Genomic DNA, 18,017 nt, shown 5'->3' with positions numbered 1-18,017 from the left:
TCACATGAATGTACGTAAATTAATTTACGCATCATCAGTGAGCTCGTGGCCCATAAGGAGTGTGCTCGGCCGGATGATGCTTATTTTGATTCCCATTTCATCGTGCGCATCAACGTCACTTAGTAATCATGGGCAAATCTAAGTGAGTGAGAGGGCGAGGACTGGGTAAGACTGGAAAGAAGCTGAGCTGAAGGACAAGCTACCTCTTCCAGCGATCGTACCCGAGCTCAGCTAATTTTCTCAGACCTGTATGCACAACCACAACCACCTCCTCTCTTGGCTACAACAATGCGTGACGGTTGCCATTTTAAACTTTCGATGTTCGCACTCGGCCACTCGACGTCCGCCACTTTTTCTTGCTTCTCCCGCAGTATCCCGAATCCCCGGAGACGATCGCTTGATCCTGTCTGTTGATGGGGTTTCCAGTTTGAAATTCCTTCGGCTTCGGACTTCGACAGACTTGCCGCGCTGCCGGCCTGCTGTGGGGGATAAAATAAAAACTCAATTGCCGCACCGACAGTCGTTATGTTTTAAGCTTTTTCTGCGCCTCGCCGAACAGATCGTTCACGCAAGATTCGATTGCTGCGCGAAACCAATCGCGAAACTGCGGAGACCTGGGGGTCATCCTTGCCGGAAGGAATAAAAGGCCGCCGACTTCCCCATTGGGCAGTGTGTGTCTGTGTGTGTGTCTGTTTCATCGACCATCGGTATGTCGGCCCTCTTGCCAAGTCTCTCGCTCTGATCATCTTGTACAACAAACCAAAAAAAAAAGTGGCCCGATCGAAACCTTCGGGCAAAACGTTTTGCCTTCGCGGGATGTTCTCGCACGGTACTGGGAAAAACACGGAGCCGCTCCACGGAGATGTTGGGAATTTTCGCGTGATATTTTTCTTTGCGCTTACGGCGTGCCCTCGTCCCTTCCCTCGCGCAAGGCAGGGGGTTTTTGTTTTGTTACGGCTTTTTCAAGCATCGCTTGCTTTCTTTTGTCCGCTTCCACCTGCGAAGAATGCCGTGGGCCTCAGAGCTTCCACCACCATCTGCTCCCCCTATTCGAGAGTGCCATTTCAGTTCGGGAGGGAAATTATCGAAGGCTGGAATGTCGATGCTTGTTTAATTAGATTTTTCCAACAATTTTCGGCCGAAAGCATCGCGCTCGAGGAAGGGGGCCTGTGAGTGATGAAGAAGGGAAGGGAGGAAGAAGCGCAACAGAGAAACGTCCGCTGTTGGATCTCGTCCCGGATGTGAAGTTGTTTAACAGGTTGTATGTGCACCGAGCCGAGAACCAACTGTTCCAGTAATGGATGGGATTGGAGTTGCATACAAAGTGCAGTACAGGATTTTTGGTTAGCTTGTTTACTACACTTTTGTGAGGTTAAATGCCACAGTGTGCAGTTGGGTCGTTGACAGTTTTCATGCGGACACTAACAGCATTGAAATATTTCACACAATATACTGATTCTCCGAAAGGGGGGGAACGTTTCACTCTACTAATACGCTTGCCATTTAATTTGCCTTTCGTTCCAGCAGGATACAGCTCGATGTCCAGTAGAAACTTCCCTCCCTCATTCTGGAACAGTAACTACGTTCACCCCACACCTGCCCCAACGCATCACCAGGTAAGTCCCATCGTCCGGACCTTTTTGTCTTCGCTGGCCGCCTCGATACTGATGATTGATCTTCTGCTCCATATATGCTCCACAGGTTTCCGACCTTTACTCCACCGACGGTGGTTATTCGGCGGATCCGTGGCATGCGGCCCACTACGGCTCGTACGCACACGCAGCCCATGCGCATGCCGCACACGCCCACGCGTACCACCACAATATGGCGCAATATGGCAGCTTACTGAGGTTACCGCAACAGTACGGACACACGTCCAGGTGAGAATTGAAATTGGCTATCGGAGACGAAGAACTCCCTTACTATTTGTGCGCTAACGATTTGTAATTCTCGTTTTCGTTTTCGTAGGTTACACCACGACCAACAGACGGCACACGCGTTAGAAAGTGCAGCGGCGTACACGAGCTATCCAACGATGGCAGGTTAGTTGCTAGGAGTTTGCTTTCTATCGTCGAGTCATTTAGCTGTAGTATGATTAGTAGATCTAAGCACTCCAACATCATACAGTTGCGTCATGCTTCAAGACTTCAAGTCTCCCAGAGTCCACTGTCCATGATGCACTATCTACTGTCACTTCCATCGCCCTCATGGTCATAAGCGCAACCTTTAATCGGTTCATTTCTAACATCATCGTTTGATGTCCATACGTATTGGAATCTTGCCCTTCGCTTTTCTGGCGGGGGGAGGACTTCATCATTTGCTTTTTTTATGTGTGGAGTTTTGCCGCTTTTCATCACTCCGTTGCGATCTGTTTTCCCTCCGTGGCTGGACATTCCGACGGCAATTTGGTGCTTTGTTCTTCTGGTTGCTAGTTCGTTCGTTCGTTCGTTCGTTTCGTCGCCGGTGCGGAACTGCATCCACACAAACACCGGCGGACCGGGCTTTCGGGCTGGAACGCGTTGCAACTTCTCGGAGCACGGTCTTCTGGTGGGAGAAAATCAGTTGATTTACATCTGGGAACGAGATGCATCGTGGAGCACCACGATTTGGGGTGTGATTTTGATTTTGGATGCAGGCCGATGTTCCGGCCGTATCGGACCGATGTATCTCTCCCTCTCTCTCGCTGTGCGCGTGATGTTTGTTTGATGTGTTTTAATCGCCAACATGATAAAGTAAGAGCATTGCCGTCGGTACTTTTGTTGTAGCGCTTTCGATTCGTTCGACGCAAATGATGTCTACAAACAGGAACATCGATTTGATATGAATCAGGAAATTCATAAATGGGTGCTATACGCCTATCGTGACTTAATCATGCGGCATTTAAAAAGTCTTCCATCATACCACCATCGCTCATAAGTGACTTAAAGACCGTTGCGTGCGTTGGATCGGAACTCGGATCTTACCAGATTCATCCAGTGCCGGGGGACGGGGTTCATATGTATTGCCCGATCTTGCGAGTGCATCAATTCTTCCTTCCTGTGCCGTGGTGGAAAAATTTGTTAAATTGAACCATCCGAATTCTTATTCTAATGCACTTCGGAACATTGCTCACAAATCCCTGGCCTGGCTATAGTACGGGATGTATTTAGCTTTCGCCGCGACATCACACGGCCAGACTTCTTATTTTCGATGTCCACCGCGCTTCGCCACATCACCCCAAAAGGCGTGTGTTGTGGTAGCTTCCGACGATACGCAGTGCCGAATCTGGCAGTGGAATGTGTGGAATGCGATTTGAAACAAGCGGCGCGACTACAACGGCGGGTGAACAAAACACACACACACCCGGCTAAGAACATCCTCCCGAGCAGCAGTTTGAAAAGTGGTGCAAAAGAGATCGAACTCTAGTTGGGCGAGAGGAAGGATTTTTTGCTTTTTTTTTTCGTTCGAGAGGCAACGCGCGAACCTTGCTGCGCCCGAAAAGTGCGCGAGCAAACATTATCGCCGTATGTTTGGCCGGCAGCAGCGAATCGAAAGAATGTCACCGGGAGTCATCGCTGTCGTTGTCGCTCGTCGGACGTCGTCAGGTCGGTGTTGTCGATCGCGACAGATTTTCCGATGACATCTCTACGCTACTGGGGTTTTTTTTTTCTTCGCTTGGTGTGTGTGTTTTTTCCCCCGCCTTTGAGCGCGTACCATGTGTTGTGTACCGCTTCCACTGGCTGACCGGCCGGCAGGGCGAAGCGAAATTGGGCTTTGGAATGCGTTTTGGTTTGCCGTTTTCGTCACCGGGTCGCCCGAACATTAGCTATCTAGCTAACTAATCGATAACGATGGGTCCCGCGCATGGACAAAACAGAGTCACAGTCTCACAAAAACACGGCTCAACATTGCGATGGAAAAGCGGAGGGATGCCTGCAGGGATGTCGACGTTTCCATCATAAATTATCATAAATGCTTCCCCCGATTGGACAGTCAGTGCGGCATGATTAGAACCGCTAGCCTCTAGGACAACGAGACGCCTGGCGGGAAGGGTATTATTCAAGGCAACACGAATTTACCGACGCTTTTTTGGCGTTTTCGTACGGGGCGGCGGCTTTCTTTGACGGTGGCTTGCCGTTCGGGGGATTCGGTTTTGGAGACGGGTTTGTGCGTCCCCCCCCACCGGGGGCCGTCATTATGATGGATGGCATGCGGTCAGTGTTAACTTGTAAAGTCTGCGTGGAGTGGAGCGAGATGTGATGGGTCCGACTCCGGAAAGATGAAGTGACAGGTAATCTTCTGTTGACAGCAGATAAAACTGCTCAAACTGTCAAATAAGTAGATAGAAAAAAAACGAGGAGTAAGTAATCAATTTGACAGCTGTTTAGCTGGCTTACAATATCAACAAAATGCGTTATCGTTCACAAATTTAATCGTTGTAATATATTCCAATCCCATACGGACCTTACCCCACCCAAGAGCAGTTGTGAAAAGTTGCTCACACAAGAAGGCAGGCGACAAAGTTTGATCTCATATCGCCGTACGGTCCCTTCTCCTTACGGGACACTTTGCACACACTCCGGAAGGAAGTACAAAGCAGCGTACAGCGTATCTGGCACATACGCATGAGCTCACCCTTTGCACTTAGCCAGCACAGGACAGGACACAACATCTAATAGCACCAAACCCAAACGTCGCAGCCGGGAGTTGTGTCCTGTTTGATCTAAAGTTTGTCCTGGTCCGGTGCCGTTGTCGCAAAGAACCGCCACACACGACCGACCCGATAAGGATGGGGGGGGGGGGGGGGGCAAGGCGTTGAGAGCACTGGAGGACATAAATAATTGCATTTTCCTTTTGCTCGTCATGAATAAACTTTGACCCGAAGAGATGCAAAGTCGTCCCATCCGCTCCCCCCTGACTGCTCAGAAGCTTCACATGTGACGTGTTTCGCAGGCAACCCGGGGATGCCCCGATTATACCGGTGGAAACTAATATATATCCCGGACACAACACAACTGACAACACAGCAGCAAGGGTGTCGCTTTTGTGTGTCGTCGGTACCCTGTTGGTATCCACTTGACAAGACACGGGGAGAAGTTTGCCGTACGGTCGCAATACTTGTTTTTCCCCGGGCTTTTCGGTAGACCGGGTACGGGAAAATTTATGTGACACATGAAAGAAAACTTCTTCTACGTTCTCGTCCTTTTGCGCCTTGGTTGGTTCCCAGTTTGACCAGCGATGGTGGTGGTGGTGGTGTCGTTTGTGGCGGAGACATTGTTGAAGGATCCTGGTACCCTTTCGAGTGGGTACTAGTACGAGTCGCACTGGAAAAGGACATTTTGCTTTGTACCGTCACCCATGCTTTAGTAAAGGAAGCATGCGTGAAGCAAGCTGCTTATAGTGCGTATGTTCTCCTTTGGCTGTGTGGCTAGGATGATTTGTAAGCTATTCACACATCGTGTTGAGAAACCATGCATCCTCTTTTATGATAAAATCGATTCTTTCTGTACTTGGGGCAAATAAATTACAAGGCTCTTGACGCTTCTAAGCTTACAGACGATATCGTTGCTTTATCGCAAGGAGACGTCCCGAAAATAATCGCAATAATCGAACGGCCATAAATTACCCAAAATCAAAAGAAAACATGCCCGGTGCTAGCCAACATTTAGCGTACCGAGCAGTGTGTTGAAGTGTTGGTATGCTTAATTTATGGCCACTGGAACGATATATTCAAATTAGAAATCTGACCACTTTGTTGAACGTTGTTGTGAAGAGACTTATAAGACTCGGCAATTAATTACGTGAGTTGTGGGGCCTTTGGTACATTCCAGTTATGAAGTAATGATTTTTCCTTCCCATTTCCATGCTAAATGCTGCCACTTTTTTCCATATCAAGCAGAATGAATGGTCAAAAAAAATTCTGAAATAAAACCACAATTTATCAAACCGGGCAAGGAAAATGCGTGGAAACTTATGCAAAAACACAGGCCAACCCAACCCCCCCCCCCCCCCCGCCCCCATCTGATGCATGTCTTTTAAGTTCGCCGCCCTTTTAGGTCAAGATGGGGCAGAAGAAGGAGAGAGAGAGAGAGAGTGTGTCCATCAAAATAATTTTCCTGTCCATCATTTCTCAACACCGGAACAGATGAAAGAAAATCTCATTTTCGGACCACATCGAGAAGAATTGGGGGAAAGAAAAAAATCTTCTCCTTCGACGTTTGTTTTCCTCTTCCCCCATTACATTCCCCAAAAATTAAGCAATGGTGGTAGTTTAATTTAATGTGCATCATTTCCCTTCATTCGCACGAATTTTTGGCTCCCTCGGTGCTTCTAATACGGGGAAAAAAGTACTTCCATTCTTCTATGCGAGCCGAAATTCGTTTTCCGTGGGGCGCTTATTATTTGGTTCAAAATTGCAGCAATTATTCATTTGGTTACGGACGGTTAGGGCACTTTCTAAAACTTTTGATACCGAGCACATTCGCTCGCACACACACACCCCCCAAAGAGGGCAAATCGTTGTTTGGTACACATTTTGATCGGGGAGCGGACTTCCTGCTTCGAAACTTCCTGCTCACGCAAAGGCACTGGGAGGGGAGCCTAATTAATTTAGTAAATGGTGAATATTTGCCGCTAGGAAACTAGGAGCTCTTTGCATTTTGAGCAACCCCTCCCCCCCTAAAACAGATTCAGACAAATGTCCTTCATGCGATGTAACGGCTTTGCTATAATCCGCAAGCGCAAACTTCGGACATTTATGGACACTTATGGTTGGCTTCACACAAGAAGTCTCTCAGTTGCAACCTGCATCGTGCTTACTCGTTTTGCAGAGTTCCGTTCTTTTATAGCGTTCTTCTTATCCTTCTTCTTTTTGGGTGTCCTTTTTCGGTGCCCGTTCGGTCAGTGTGGTTTGGCGTGGAAGAGAACACGCCGTCCAGATCGCGGATATAGGGGAGGAAATAAATAATTTACTGCTTCTCCCCGGGTTCGACCAATTGCAACCGAGCGGTGGCCCGATGGTGGGTTACGTTTGCCTCTTTTGCCCGTGCTTCGAGGACACGCCCTTCGATGGTGTGTGCGTGTGGTGGTCGTGAGCCACCACCGGCATTATGTTGGCGCATAAATGTGCGGCGGGAAATGGCCATAAAGAGTCTCCGGTCGATATCCGGCTGAGCATTATCGTGCGGAGTGTGAGCTGGGGTGGATATTACACTCGTGTACGGAGTATTTCGTTTGGAGGTCATTCTGGTGGATAGTATGATAACATAAAAGGCCATTGATTGTAATTGAGGCATTTTATGGGGGGAAATATACTATGAGGACATAATTTTATAGCACTAGCCATCTTGGAGTAAAATGTATTAAAATTTAGTATAAGGACTGAGAATTATGTTTGAAGAACAAAGGGATTGGTTAAGATTATGGAAAATAATGTGTTAAGTTAAATTTTACAAAATACTTGAACGTTATCAACTGATTCGAAGCAACTACAGTCAAGAATTAATTTTGAAGATATCTTCACCCTGTAAGCTCTATCCCCTGAGGAACAAAACTGGAAACCGTGTGGCTCTATTTGAGCATCGACCATAATCGATTCGGGTTTTATCAAATTCACTCCCTTCTGGAGAAAAATACGAATGTCGAATTTGGCCGTGTCCTGGTCAAGCAAACTTGTCCTGTAATATTATATAGTGCATGAAACGGAGAGAAATGCCCGGGTCCTGGTAACATAGTCAAGCCATACCTTGGACCCAGAATTCAAAGCATTAGACTAAATGGAGAAGAAGACTTCTGGACAAAAAGGCTGAGAGAGATCTCTGGTCCAAGTCTTTGGTCTAGTGAAATACACTAAGTATTATTAAGGGCTCGAGAGATAGATCTAGCTATCAGGAAACTCATCGTCGATAGAATTAAAATCACGGTTGTGCAAAACCTCAATCGATGGATCTTTTCGATGGATTCTGTTGCCAATTTATTTTAACGATAGTTAGGCTTGTGCCGATAGTTAATAGCTGAGTGTCCTAAGGTCCTCAAAACAGTGGCAATATTTTATCCAAATTCTCCTGGATAAAGCATTGGAGCAAAATTTAATCTATAACATTATCTGAAATAGATGTAACGAAGTAAAATATATTTCTCACAAGAACACTGCAAGATCTGTGGTCGATCTTGATGACATTGCAAATTTGCACTTGCCAGTAGCGCCATCTATTGTGCGGTATCGTTACTAAGCAAAGTGTCAGCCACTCTCATCCGTTGAATTTACTGCTATTGGAATACTTTTGAATGCGTGTTTATTAACCCTATTATTACTGTAAATGATTGCATTTTAATCAATATTCCTAAATATTTTATCATTTTTTCTCTTTTCTCTCTCGTTCCAGGATTAGAAGCCCAGGTACAGGAATCGTCGAAGGATTTGTACTGGTTCTAGATTAGTCAAACGTGGTGCAAAAGCGTTCATTTGCATCAACAACCAACACGAGAAAGTCGCGTTCGCTAGTTACAACAGTAAAGAACCTTCTTCTTTAGAAAATACAAAAAGGAAAACCCCGGAGAAGAAAACAGGAAAACCAGAAGGATATATACAAAGAAGATGCAACCTTATACATTTGTAAGCAAGAGCAAATGCGTGTTTTTTCGGTACAAAAACATAAATGTAAAAGAAAGCAAAGCAAAGTGCGCGACACAAAAAAAAGGAAGGATAGTGAGGAATAGATCAGTGAAGAGAAGATGGAAAGCATTCAAATGACACACACACACTCGTTGGGCGAAAAATCTAATCGACTGAAGGACACAACAAAACCCGGAGGGCGAGTTTTGGTGCTTATTTTGTACACACGGCACCATTTAACCCTGTGTATAGTAGAGATAATATCTAGAGCCTAGAATTCTGCGAGAGCCTACGAAATTCGTCTCCGGAATGTGGGTGTGCAAATGTGCTTTTGTGAGTGGAGCACCGAAACCGACACAAAAAAAAAGTCCTTTGCGCTGTGTATAACGACCCGGCATGTTAGTAGTACGTAAGCATCCATAGCACAGGAAGGAAATGTATAATCAAAATCGAATGAGCTCGATCATGACGACGACAGTTGAGTTTGAAAAGACAAGTGTAGGAAAAATAAGTGACGAACTAGCTGTAAGGACTGTGGTTATCTCTCCTTAAGACACGCACATCCACACAAGAAAAGAAAAAAAAAACCAAACCGTGCGTGAAAATATTGTTTTCAGCTTTTTTTAAATTTCTGTGCGTGACTTTTTTACCAACACTTCGAATGACGGAGGGACAGTTAAGGACTAAATGTGTTAAGTGTTTTAAGTTTCCTTGTTTTTTCGCTGCACTTAAATTTGATTAAATCGGCGTTGAAGCAACTCTTTTCCTTTATTCAGACTTTTTCCCATAAAAGAAATGGGAGCGTCAGAAATGAATTGATATGTGTTTGTGTTATTTTTCAACCACGGTAAAGTAATCAAGCATTGTAAAGGGCAAGAAAAAAAAACACGTTAACTTTGTGCATAATTACAACACGGGCGGCTAGTTATTTGAGATTGAATTTTTGAATTTAAAAATAATCGATTGATAAACGCCTCACAACGTACCGTACACTGAGGGAGGGAACGGGAATTGTAAGTTTGTCTAAAAGTTGTACCACTTTCACATAGCAAAAACGAAACCTTATCGTCGTATTTTTTAGTATCTGAACGAGGTGTTCAGGTGCTCAGAAGTGATTTAGTTATTTTAATTGTATAAAAAAAAACCCGACCGCAGTAAAGGAAATCAAAATCACCAATCATCATCCTTTCTACACAATAGTAAGAAAACTGAATAACTGAATAAAAACCATATAGAGGAGCCCATTTTTCTGAAGATACACGATAGTAAGGGGTTAAGGTAAACGAATGATAGTTGGAACGGCGAAGAACGCACTCTCGAACTTAAACTGTCACCACACACACAAACACACGAAACTATACATATTATATATACATACACATACACACAAAATTATCACTCATCCAAAATGTGCAAGTATATAAGAACGAGAAATAAATGAAGAAAGAAAAAAACAACCAACAAAAACTGTTCGGAAATGAAGAAGCAAGTGGCGTTTGGCATCGATTTGCAGCTTTGATTGAAATGTCCGAAAAGGAAGCATGTGTTTAAAATGTTTTCCACTTGTGTGGAAAGCTTTTCCTCCTCCATCCGGACCATACACACAACTCAAAGTTTTTGTCACACTAAGCGCCAGGTTAGCATCCCGCCTGATCCCACACTACATCCCAGCAGTTTCCAATTAAACGGAGAGTAGCGTACCGAACAGGGACAACCGGGCCCAATTTCGATACGGCCGTCAGATACGACCTTTCATCCGCTCATTAATCATTCGTGCACTGGGTCCCGGTGGCAGGTTGGTGTCCCTTTATTTTCTCTTTTTTTCGTCTTGGGTTGCTTGGGCACAGATCCTGACACCGCGGTGCAACCCATCTCATCTGCGTTCCCATCGAAAATCGATCTCCCGAAGAAAAAAGGTCGAAACAGCAGCAGCAGGATATGCAGCCGAAGCAGCTTCCCGGAGACGGAGACGAAAAGCAACACGCATTCCCATATAAATTAATACTCGTTTAATTGATAAAGTGTAATGCGTTGTCAGATGTCAGAAAAACTGATTTATTGCCCAAAACATGTTAATTATGGTCTGTGCGAACGTTCCGGCACATGGGTTGATGTGTGAGCAGCAGCGGAGGAGGAGGACCTCGAGGCTTGACACAGGAAACAGGAAGCAGATGAGAGAGAACAACAGAGAAACCAAGTCCGGATGGTTTTTTTTTACAATGATTCGTTTCGGGTTTAAGAGTTACATGTGTAACTCAAAACTTTAGGTGGACTAATTCTTCTGAACTCTCACCATTCAGCGAGGACGAAGGATTGGTTTATGGCTTTGCTGACTGCATATTGCAGTCCAATGTATCCTGCGAGTCCGTAAAATATTCATATCAGACAGGAGTGATAATGCTTGGAGCAATTATCACCCCGTGGAGACGCTAACCCTGTTGGGGAGAGGTTGAGATGTGCATTCCTCTTTAATATTAACAATTAACAACCAGCTGTAACACAGCCTGCACATGACGGTATCGTTCCAGTGCAAAATTCCTGTAGCTCATCATGCCTTCAAATGCGAAATGAACACATTAGATTCGATGCGTGAGCTCTGCCCTGTCAGTTTAAAATCAAAGAATGCTAAAGCGCTTAACACTAAACCTCTTCTTCGCCGGGAGAAGACAGCATGTGTGTCGCGCTCGGCGTTGGCCCGTGGTGGCCATTTATTATAAATTATGATTCTCTAAAAGATGTTTTTGTTCTTTTAGTTTTGCTTTGCCAGGCGTGCCTTACCCATTCCAATAGGCTGATGGTAAGTGAGCGTATCTCCACAGTGCCAGATATTTTATTTGCAGTTTGTTTTTTCGGTTTCGTATCGTATCTGAGGACACACAGTTGTCCAAGATGCATTCTTCGCAAAGAAATTCCATTCCCCGTGTTATTAACACATTTGGGACTAATGTGAAGTTGGCAGGAGCTGTTGCATGGTAAACTCGCTCAGCGCTGATTAGAATGCCATTAAGCATGGTCATGATGGATCGTGGAAGGGCAGCGTGGAAGGAAGGGTGAGTTTTCTGAGAACGATTTCTTCCCACGGTGTCGCTCTAGACATAGCGACTCCATGCGCGAACTTTGGACGTCTCATGCAAAGAACCAATACGGTACATTCACCTTAGAATTCGTAATAAGATTCAAATTCAAATTATTTATTAAGGAAGAGGTGAACTGTAGTTTAATAATAATTTATTGAAATAACAAACAGAAAACAAAGCAATCCTTCTCGCGTATCGTTCGGCAAAGCAAATTCGTTTACAAATTCGACACTAGCGGCGGTTTCATCATATAAAGAGCGCGCCACTTCAATACAATTAATTATAAGAAATTGGTAGCAAAACTTCATGCAACGTTACTTTCTAGCCCTGTCCTGACACTTCTTTACGCTATAAACGAAACGATAGAAAAGGATGTTAGCCAATGGTGAAGTGTGTCATGGTAGAAAAGATGTCCTGCTGCACTTCATACCGTTTGTCAGTTTCCTTTCTTGCCGTGTAGTTCAGTTCCAACAGTTGTTCGGGTTTGTAGCGTATCGGAATATTGGGTGGTGTTGGATACTTCATGATGCAGATAGGCGATTTAACGGGTGGAGCCAACGGCACTTGGCTGTGAAGCGAATGCGAAGAGATGCTGCCGTTGGTGCGCCGAAAACCATGCATACCGGCAACGGTACCGGTAGACGTATGGTTTGTTGCAGCACCGAACACAGCAGGCTGACATTGATTCTGCACATAGGTCGGTACGTCTAAGCGTAGCGGTTGCTGCTGTGCCGCTTGAGCTGACCATTTGAGCCTTTCTTGCTCTACACGCATCGCCTCAATCGCTTTCTTGCGGCGCGATTCCTTATATCGCTCGTAACGTTCAATTTCTTGCGTGCGATCATCCAGCTCGCGCATAATATCGCGGCTGGCGGGTTGCTTCTTTCTTTCCAGCGATGTCGACTGCCGTCCGACGATTTTCCTACCGCACGGGTAAACGGTGGACGGTAAGTCATGGTGCCGATATGTTCCGGAAAATTTTCCCCGCTGCTTTGTCAAATTTGCGTCGTCGTCAAGCTGTAGATTCCAGGATGATGGTAGCTGTCGGTCTACACTGCTAGAGCGAGTAGAACCAGAAACGGTACCATTAGGATTGGTTAGCGGTCCGTTTGAAGCATTGGCTGATATGGGTTTCCATTCTTTAGCTTGGACGTTCAATTGGAAAGTGGGCATCTCGTACGCCTCTGGGACAACTTTTCTTATTGCACCGGTACCGTTTGAGCTGGTGGCTGATTTTGGCTCTTGCGTTTGGGATACACTCTTCAATGTTGCACGTGTGTCTGCATCATGGTGATGCACCTTCAAATCCATCTCCTTGGCATGAGCATGTGCATTGGAAGCTTCTTTTGTAACGCTCTCTACACCTTGTGCACCAGTTCCAGGGATTTGATGTCGTGTTTTGTTGTGCATTTTCCCCACAGACATCAAAGCAAGCTGTTCCTCGAGCCGGTCAGTATCAGCAACCTGGACAGCAGCAGCAGCCTGTGGCTTTTTCATCGCAACGCAAGTATCCCTGGTAACCGATTGTGCACCGTTGCGCAACTCATCGATGAATTGGAAGGGTTTTTTACCACCGACCAGCTTCTTTTTAGCATCGTTTAAAGTCGATGCTAATTTCGTTGATATTTGTATGCTCTCTTTTTTCTTGGTGGATGATGTCTCCCCATCGGCAAACACCTTCAACCCGTATCCCTTGCCATCGTGCTGTCCATGTTTGGACGGCAGGATTTTATGGTGACCACGATTGACGTCGATATCTGCGCATGGGGCAAAGTTTCTAATTAACCATTGCAAAATGGAGAGACAATCAAGCTCAAACACTGAACGGCGGTGGTACAGCTACTTACCTCCCAAGGGTGGCCGTTTCTTCGTCGCACATTGCTTAACTACCGGCTTAACGGCATCCCGTGGCTTTATTCCAATCATTTTTCTGTACTTTTTTTAATGCAAAACTGCTCCACTTAACACCACTTGCTACTTGCGCACCTCGCTCTAGTGCAGGATGAACCGAATTGCTGGACGTTCTGAGTGAGACTGAGCTGCATGAATTGAATCATCAAGAATGGTCAATTTTGCGCGGGCTATTGGGATAGTTACCATGGAAACCGGACAAATCTGACCGCGTCCGTTCCATACGACGCGACACAGTACGTACGCAGCCATGGAAAAAGCGGGGGGGTTGGCGAACAGGTACATGACACCTGTCAGATGTCACTGAGCATTACATGGCAGGGTTGTACAACCTATGATTTCGGGGTGCCTTTATTGAAGGGACCGAGGACCAAGGGACCTTTTTCGCCGATTGCAAATCATTTCCGTGGCTCATGTCGCCATCCCAACTTCAGCCAACTAGCGTCTGACAAAGCTCGCAACATTCGGAATCTCTCACCTTTATCGTGGGAAACACATTCCCTCGGGCCATATTATTGACATCCCTGTAGTCGGGGAACGATTGCTGCTAATACTACATCGCGTCGACACGAGTTTTTAAAATCGTCGCAATATTTCACCCATTAATTGACATCATTAAGTAAGTCGCGAACGGGACCGGCCCATAGCGGCAAAAGCCATCTGGCTACTTCGCACGTACGTTAGGGCATCCGGAGCGGTCCAGCAGTATGGATGCGCGGAGGTGGAAGAATATTTGAAAAATCATCTCCGTCCTCCGCAACTCCACACAGCATTACGGCGAACCTTTCGCACGTTCTGCGCTTTTCCGCCCATATTTATCGTGGTGGCGCGCAAGATTAAGAGATGCCGCCCGAAATCTTTGAATTATCTTGCCAAATATCAATCCTGCCGAGCCGTCGGAACTGTCGGGCGAATACAGGGCCCGCCGTACCGAGCGTGACAGGGAATGCCCGAATGATCGTCGCGCTCAAAATCGCGACGATCGCTTGCTTGCCGGTGTTGGTAAAAATGGATTATGGAATGTGGAAAGCCGGGGCGTTTGAAGAGATGAACAGGTTTTTCGCTTACCTTCTTGCCGTTTCGGCGCCGGTATCGAACACATACAGCTCTAATCGTCGGCCATTAGTTTGATGCGGGAGGCTCGAACCAATTATCGATTATGGTTATTAATCGAAACCGATTTAGCGGCGCGCGGATCCGGAACGGGTTTGGAAGTGCCAGCTGTAAGCTGCGACGCTTTAGAGAATTTCATCCTCGGCTAGAAAAGCATGGCGCCTGGTATGCCGGGAACGCTCGTGTGCGCCCTTATTCTTCGAACGGTTCGAACGGTGATCTAGAACAACCGTCGCACGAGATCTTAATTTTTTCGGCAGAACTCAACTGAGAGTCCGGCTGAGCCCATCTCGCGTTCCGATGTGTGCTTGGTATGCTGGTCGGTACGCAACGGTAAGCAGCGAACGCCTTCCCTCTCTCTCTCTCTCTTGCCGGCGCTCCGTGACAACATTAGATTAATCATTGTGGCAACCTGGCCACGGCAGGACGGCAAGAGATGATATTGATTGATTGTCGGTCCATCGTTTTCCAGCGTGTAGTGCGTTACATGGCCGGTGCTGCCATCGCCCGGTATCTACGCGGTTCTTCGTCCGGAATCGCGACAAGGCGCTTGTAAATATCAATAATCGTGACGCGTACGATGAGTGGAAAAAACGCAGCAGGATAACATTTTTCGAATGCCTTCATCATCGAGCGAGCGCGCGCTGCCTTTGAGATTTCGGTGCTCGGTAGAGCTGGTTGGTCTGGTTGGTTGGAGCGTCGGCGAACCCATCCCACAGCGCTCCTTCGCCTGCATGTGTGGACCGATGGTTAGGAACGTTTCCAGTAAGTACTTATTACTCAACACACTGTCTGGGTTCTTTCAAAACCCCAATTAAGGTGCCAAATGCAAAGCGTTGTCTTCTGGGGGAGTGAGCTGCAAGAAAACATTATAGGTGCGCGTTAAGCATTCATCAAACGATCCTCATCCTCAACATTCAACGACATTTCACACCTGATCGGTACAGGGGTCCACTTACCACGATGTTTGTATCAATTAAAATTTTACATATTTTAATTAATACCTGACCGTTCGCGATGCATTTCTCTCGTGCTTTTTTCCTTTTTTTCCAGCTCACACTGCGATCGGTCCTCGCTCGGTGCGCCCATTAAAAATGGTTCCCCGTTTGCGTTATGCAGCGCGGCAAACTCTTTCAACTTGCTGCAGCGCGTTAAATAGGGAACTGCGGCCACTCGAACGCAGCACGACAAGGTCAACAAGACAAGGGCACTCCCGGTGACACAATGGGGCACACCGTTGCCCGAAACGATGTGTTTCTCCGTTTTCGACCGTTTCCGTACAGTACCACCGGCCACCGTAGAGGAGGACGATGGTGATTCGTTTTCGTTTCGATCGGTGCTCGCCCGAATTGATCGCGCGAATCGAACCCTCCCCGCGGGTTCTATCTTCTTCGCTATCTATTTATCTGCGATTTGGTGGCGGGTGTGTGTGTGTGTGTATGTTTTCCATTTTTCGCGAATCATCGAACGAACGGCGTTACTGAAAGTGTCCCGAAAGATTGGCTTGCTGTCTTGCTCTTCCCCTTGTTGTTCGCGCGCTTCTTTAGCCCGGGACGGTATGCCCGAGCGTGCATATTGGCGAGGCAAGAGTGTGGGAAAAGTCGCAGCCTTTTTGAGACCGATGCCGCCGCCATACGGAACCGTGTGTTCCGGCAAAACGCGGAATCGACGAAACGAAGCACAGGAACGGAGCTGCGAAGATACAAATGAACGAAGGACTTCTTAAGGGAAGGTTTGTTGGTAGAATTTTTGTTTTCGTTTTGGTGCTTCTTTCCCGCTTCTCTTTCCCATCCCGAGTGTCGTACGAACCTCGTTGGCTTTTCGCCTTTTGCGCGCTGGCTGGCTCGGTCCTTACACACTCTAGCGGCTGCCGCTGGTGCTGCTCCAGCACGGAAATGGTTGTGTTGTGTTGTCCCATTTAATTGACCGTGCGAAAACGAGAAAAATTACTACGAAAAATGCCGAAAATATAATTCCCGCCCGTCGATTTGCAATAAATAACAACGTGACGACGATAAGTATCGATTCGAACGGTTGTTCGGCGCGGCTTCTTCGTGTCACCTTTTTTTCTAGCATTGGGATTTCCGATGGGTCAGCAGTGGTCCGATGGGACGTTGCCAAAATGGATGCTACTACTAATGCGCGTGTAGCATCATGTTCTAATGCTGCAGCTATGCTACGCGACACCGTGCGGGGTTTTTTTTTCTGCTGGGTTTCTATTGTCCGAAACAGATATTGAATTTCTGGAAGGACTGTTGTCGCCACCGATTTTTGTTTTGTTTTGCTTCCGATAGAGTAGATACTGTAAGATATTGGTTTTCGAAGCACCGCAGGCACGATCCTCCGTAAATAACACATTAAAGCTTTTAACGCAAAGAACCGTAACATTCGAGATGGGGTTTTATTTGAGGAATAAAACTCGTAACCGATTCCAATTGGAAACAGGAAAATCCGTAAACATGTAAACAAACACAATAAACCCACTTGACAACATCGTCGAAGAATGCCATGACATTTGGCTACCGGGTGACATCGTTCAACTGTCACGCTGACCGTTAAAATTTAAGTGCCGATTTTTAGTATCAACCCCAATGCCTGATCGGAAAACCGCTATCTGTAAGGTAAGCATTGATCGTGCTCATGTTTTTATTTTCCCAAGAAGCACCACCAAAAAGCTCGTAAATAACGGCCGCCGTTTCGCTCCCAAGAACCAAGAGTTCGAGATGAGTTGCGTTGCGGGGCCCTCTCTTCTGCCACACCAGAGCTCATTAGAATAAACGATACACCATCGGTCCATATACTACCTCCCATTCGGAACTGGAACTGGAGACTGCGTTGTCTTATCTTTGCTGCACTGTCTAAACCAAACAGCGAGATTTAAGGTCTTGGAGAACGTTTATCGACGGTACAGATTTAAAATGTGCCCCGATCGGAACTCGATCGATCGAAGCCGCTTCTCGTCGTGGGATTCCCAAGCCAGCGGACTTGAGTGCGAGATTCAGTGACTTATTGATTTCATCGGCATCGTTCACCGGCATAAATTTGACGGTGGGTATCTTCTTCTGTGGCTCTCATACTCATGGGAAGATTTTAGACAACATTGGTGGATTATGTTTCCTGCCGGATTGATCACGTCGATCTGTGCTGGTAACTGTCCGAAAAGTAAATGCATTTGAGAGCTGCTACCAACAGCAACATTTGGCTCTAATTAAAAGTCGGTGACGATACCGAGGTATCAGTATCCAAAACCGAAACATTAGGAAATAAATCACAATATACGGAACGGGACGCTCAACAATGACGAATTGCTGCTCTGCATACTT

General features: G+C 46.4%; 2 protein-coding genes across 4 annotated transcripts in view; one reads left to right on the top strand and one right to left on the bottom strand.

Moving 5' to 3' along the window:
- LOC118512531 (protein vestigial) overlaps window positions 1-10,071 on the top strand; it is a 39,307-nt gene extending 29,236 nt beyond the window's left edge. Inside the window, exons 4-7 of the mRNA XM_036057083.1 lie at window positions 1,528-1,616; window positions 1,702-1,880; window positions 1,969-2,042; window positions 8,364-10,071. Coding sequence (XP_035912976.1) covers window positions 1,528-1,616; window positions 1,702-1,880; window positions 1,969-2,042; window positions 8,364-8,413 — 392 coding nt within the window. The 3' untranslated portion in view covers window positions 8,414-10,071. The remainder of the gene's footprint in view (window positions 1-1,527; window positions 1,617-1,701; window positions 1,881-1,968; window positions 2,043-8,363) is intronic.
- A 1,715-nt stretch (window positions 10,072-11,786) lies between these two features.
- On the bottom strand, window positions 11,787-17,169 carry LOC118512530. Of its 3 annotated transcripts, none has more exons than XM_036057082.1 (5): window positions 16,504-17,169; window positions 15,654-16,386; window positions 13,518-15,550; window positions 12,101-13,427; window positions 11,787-12,018 (listed from the first exon to the last, which is right to left on the bottom strand). In XM_036057082.1, exons 3-5 carry the CDS (start codon window positions 13,594-13,596, stop codon window positions 11,985-11,987), a joined length of 1,440 nt encoding a protein of 479 aa, XP_035912975.1. In that variant the 5' UTR covers window positions 13,597-15,550; window positions 15,654-16,386; window positions 16,504-17,169; the 3' UTR covers window positions 11,787-11,984. The 3 variants fall into 3 exon arrangements, with proteins under 3 accessions (XP_035912975.1, XP_035912972.1, XP_035912973.1); XM_036057079.1 differs by having other exon boundaries at window positions 11,805-13,427; window positions 13,518-13,709; window positions 14,650-15,550; XM_036057080.1 differs by having other exon boundaries at window positions 11,805-13,427; window positions 16,504-16,643; window positions 16,756-17,169.
- Window positions 17,170-18,017: the final 848 nt, after the last annotated feature.

Source organism: Anopheles stephensi, chromosome 3 (genome assembly GCF_013141755.1).
Source record: "Anopheles stephensi strain Indian chromosome 3, UCI_ANSTEP_V1.0, whole genome shotgun sequence".
Classification (NCBI taxonomy): Eukaryota; Metazoa; Arthropoda; class Insecta; order Diptera; family Culicidae; genus Anopheles; species Anopheles stephensi.
The sequence above is the reverse complement of the archived record's forward strand: the minus strand, read 5'-3'. Positions and strand labels throughout refer to the sequence as shown.

Coding starts and splice junctions, on each gene's coding strand:
- LOC118512530 (XM_036057079.1), bottom strand. CDS start 13,596: ATGATTGGAATAAAGCCACGGGATGCCGTTAAGCCGGTAGTTAAGCAA. Junction 13,428..13,517: donor GAAACGGCCACCCTTGGGAG/GTAAGTAGCTGT, acceptor CCCCATGCGCAG/ATATCGACGTCAATCGTGGT.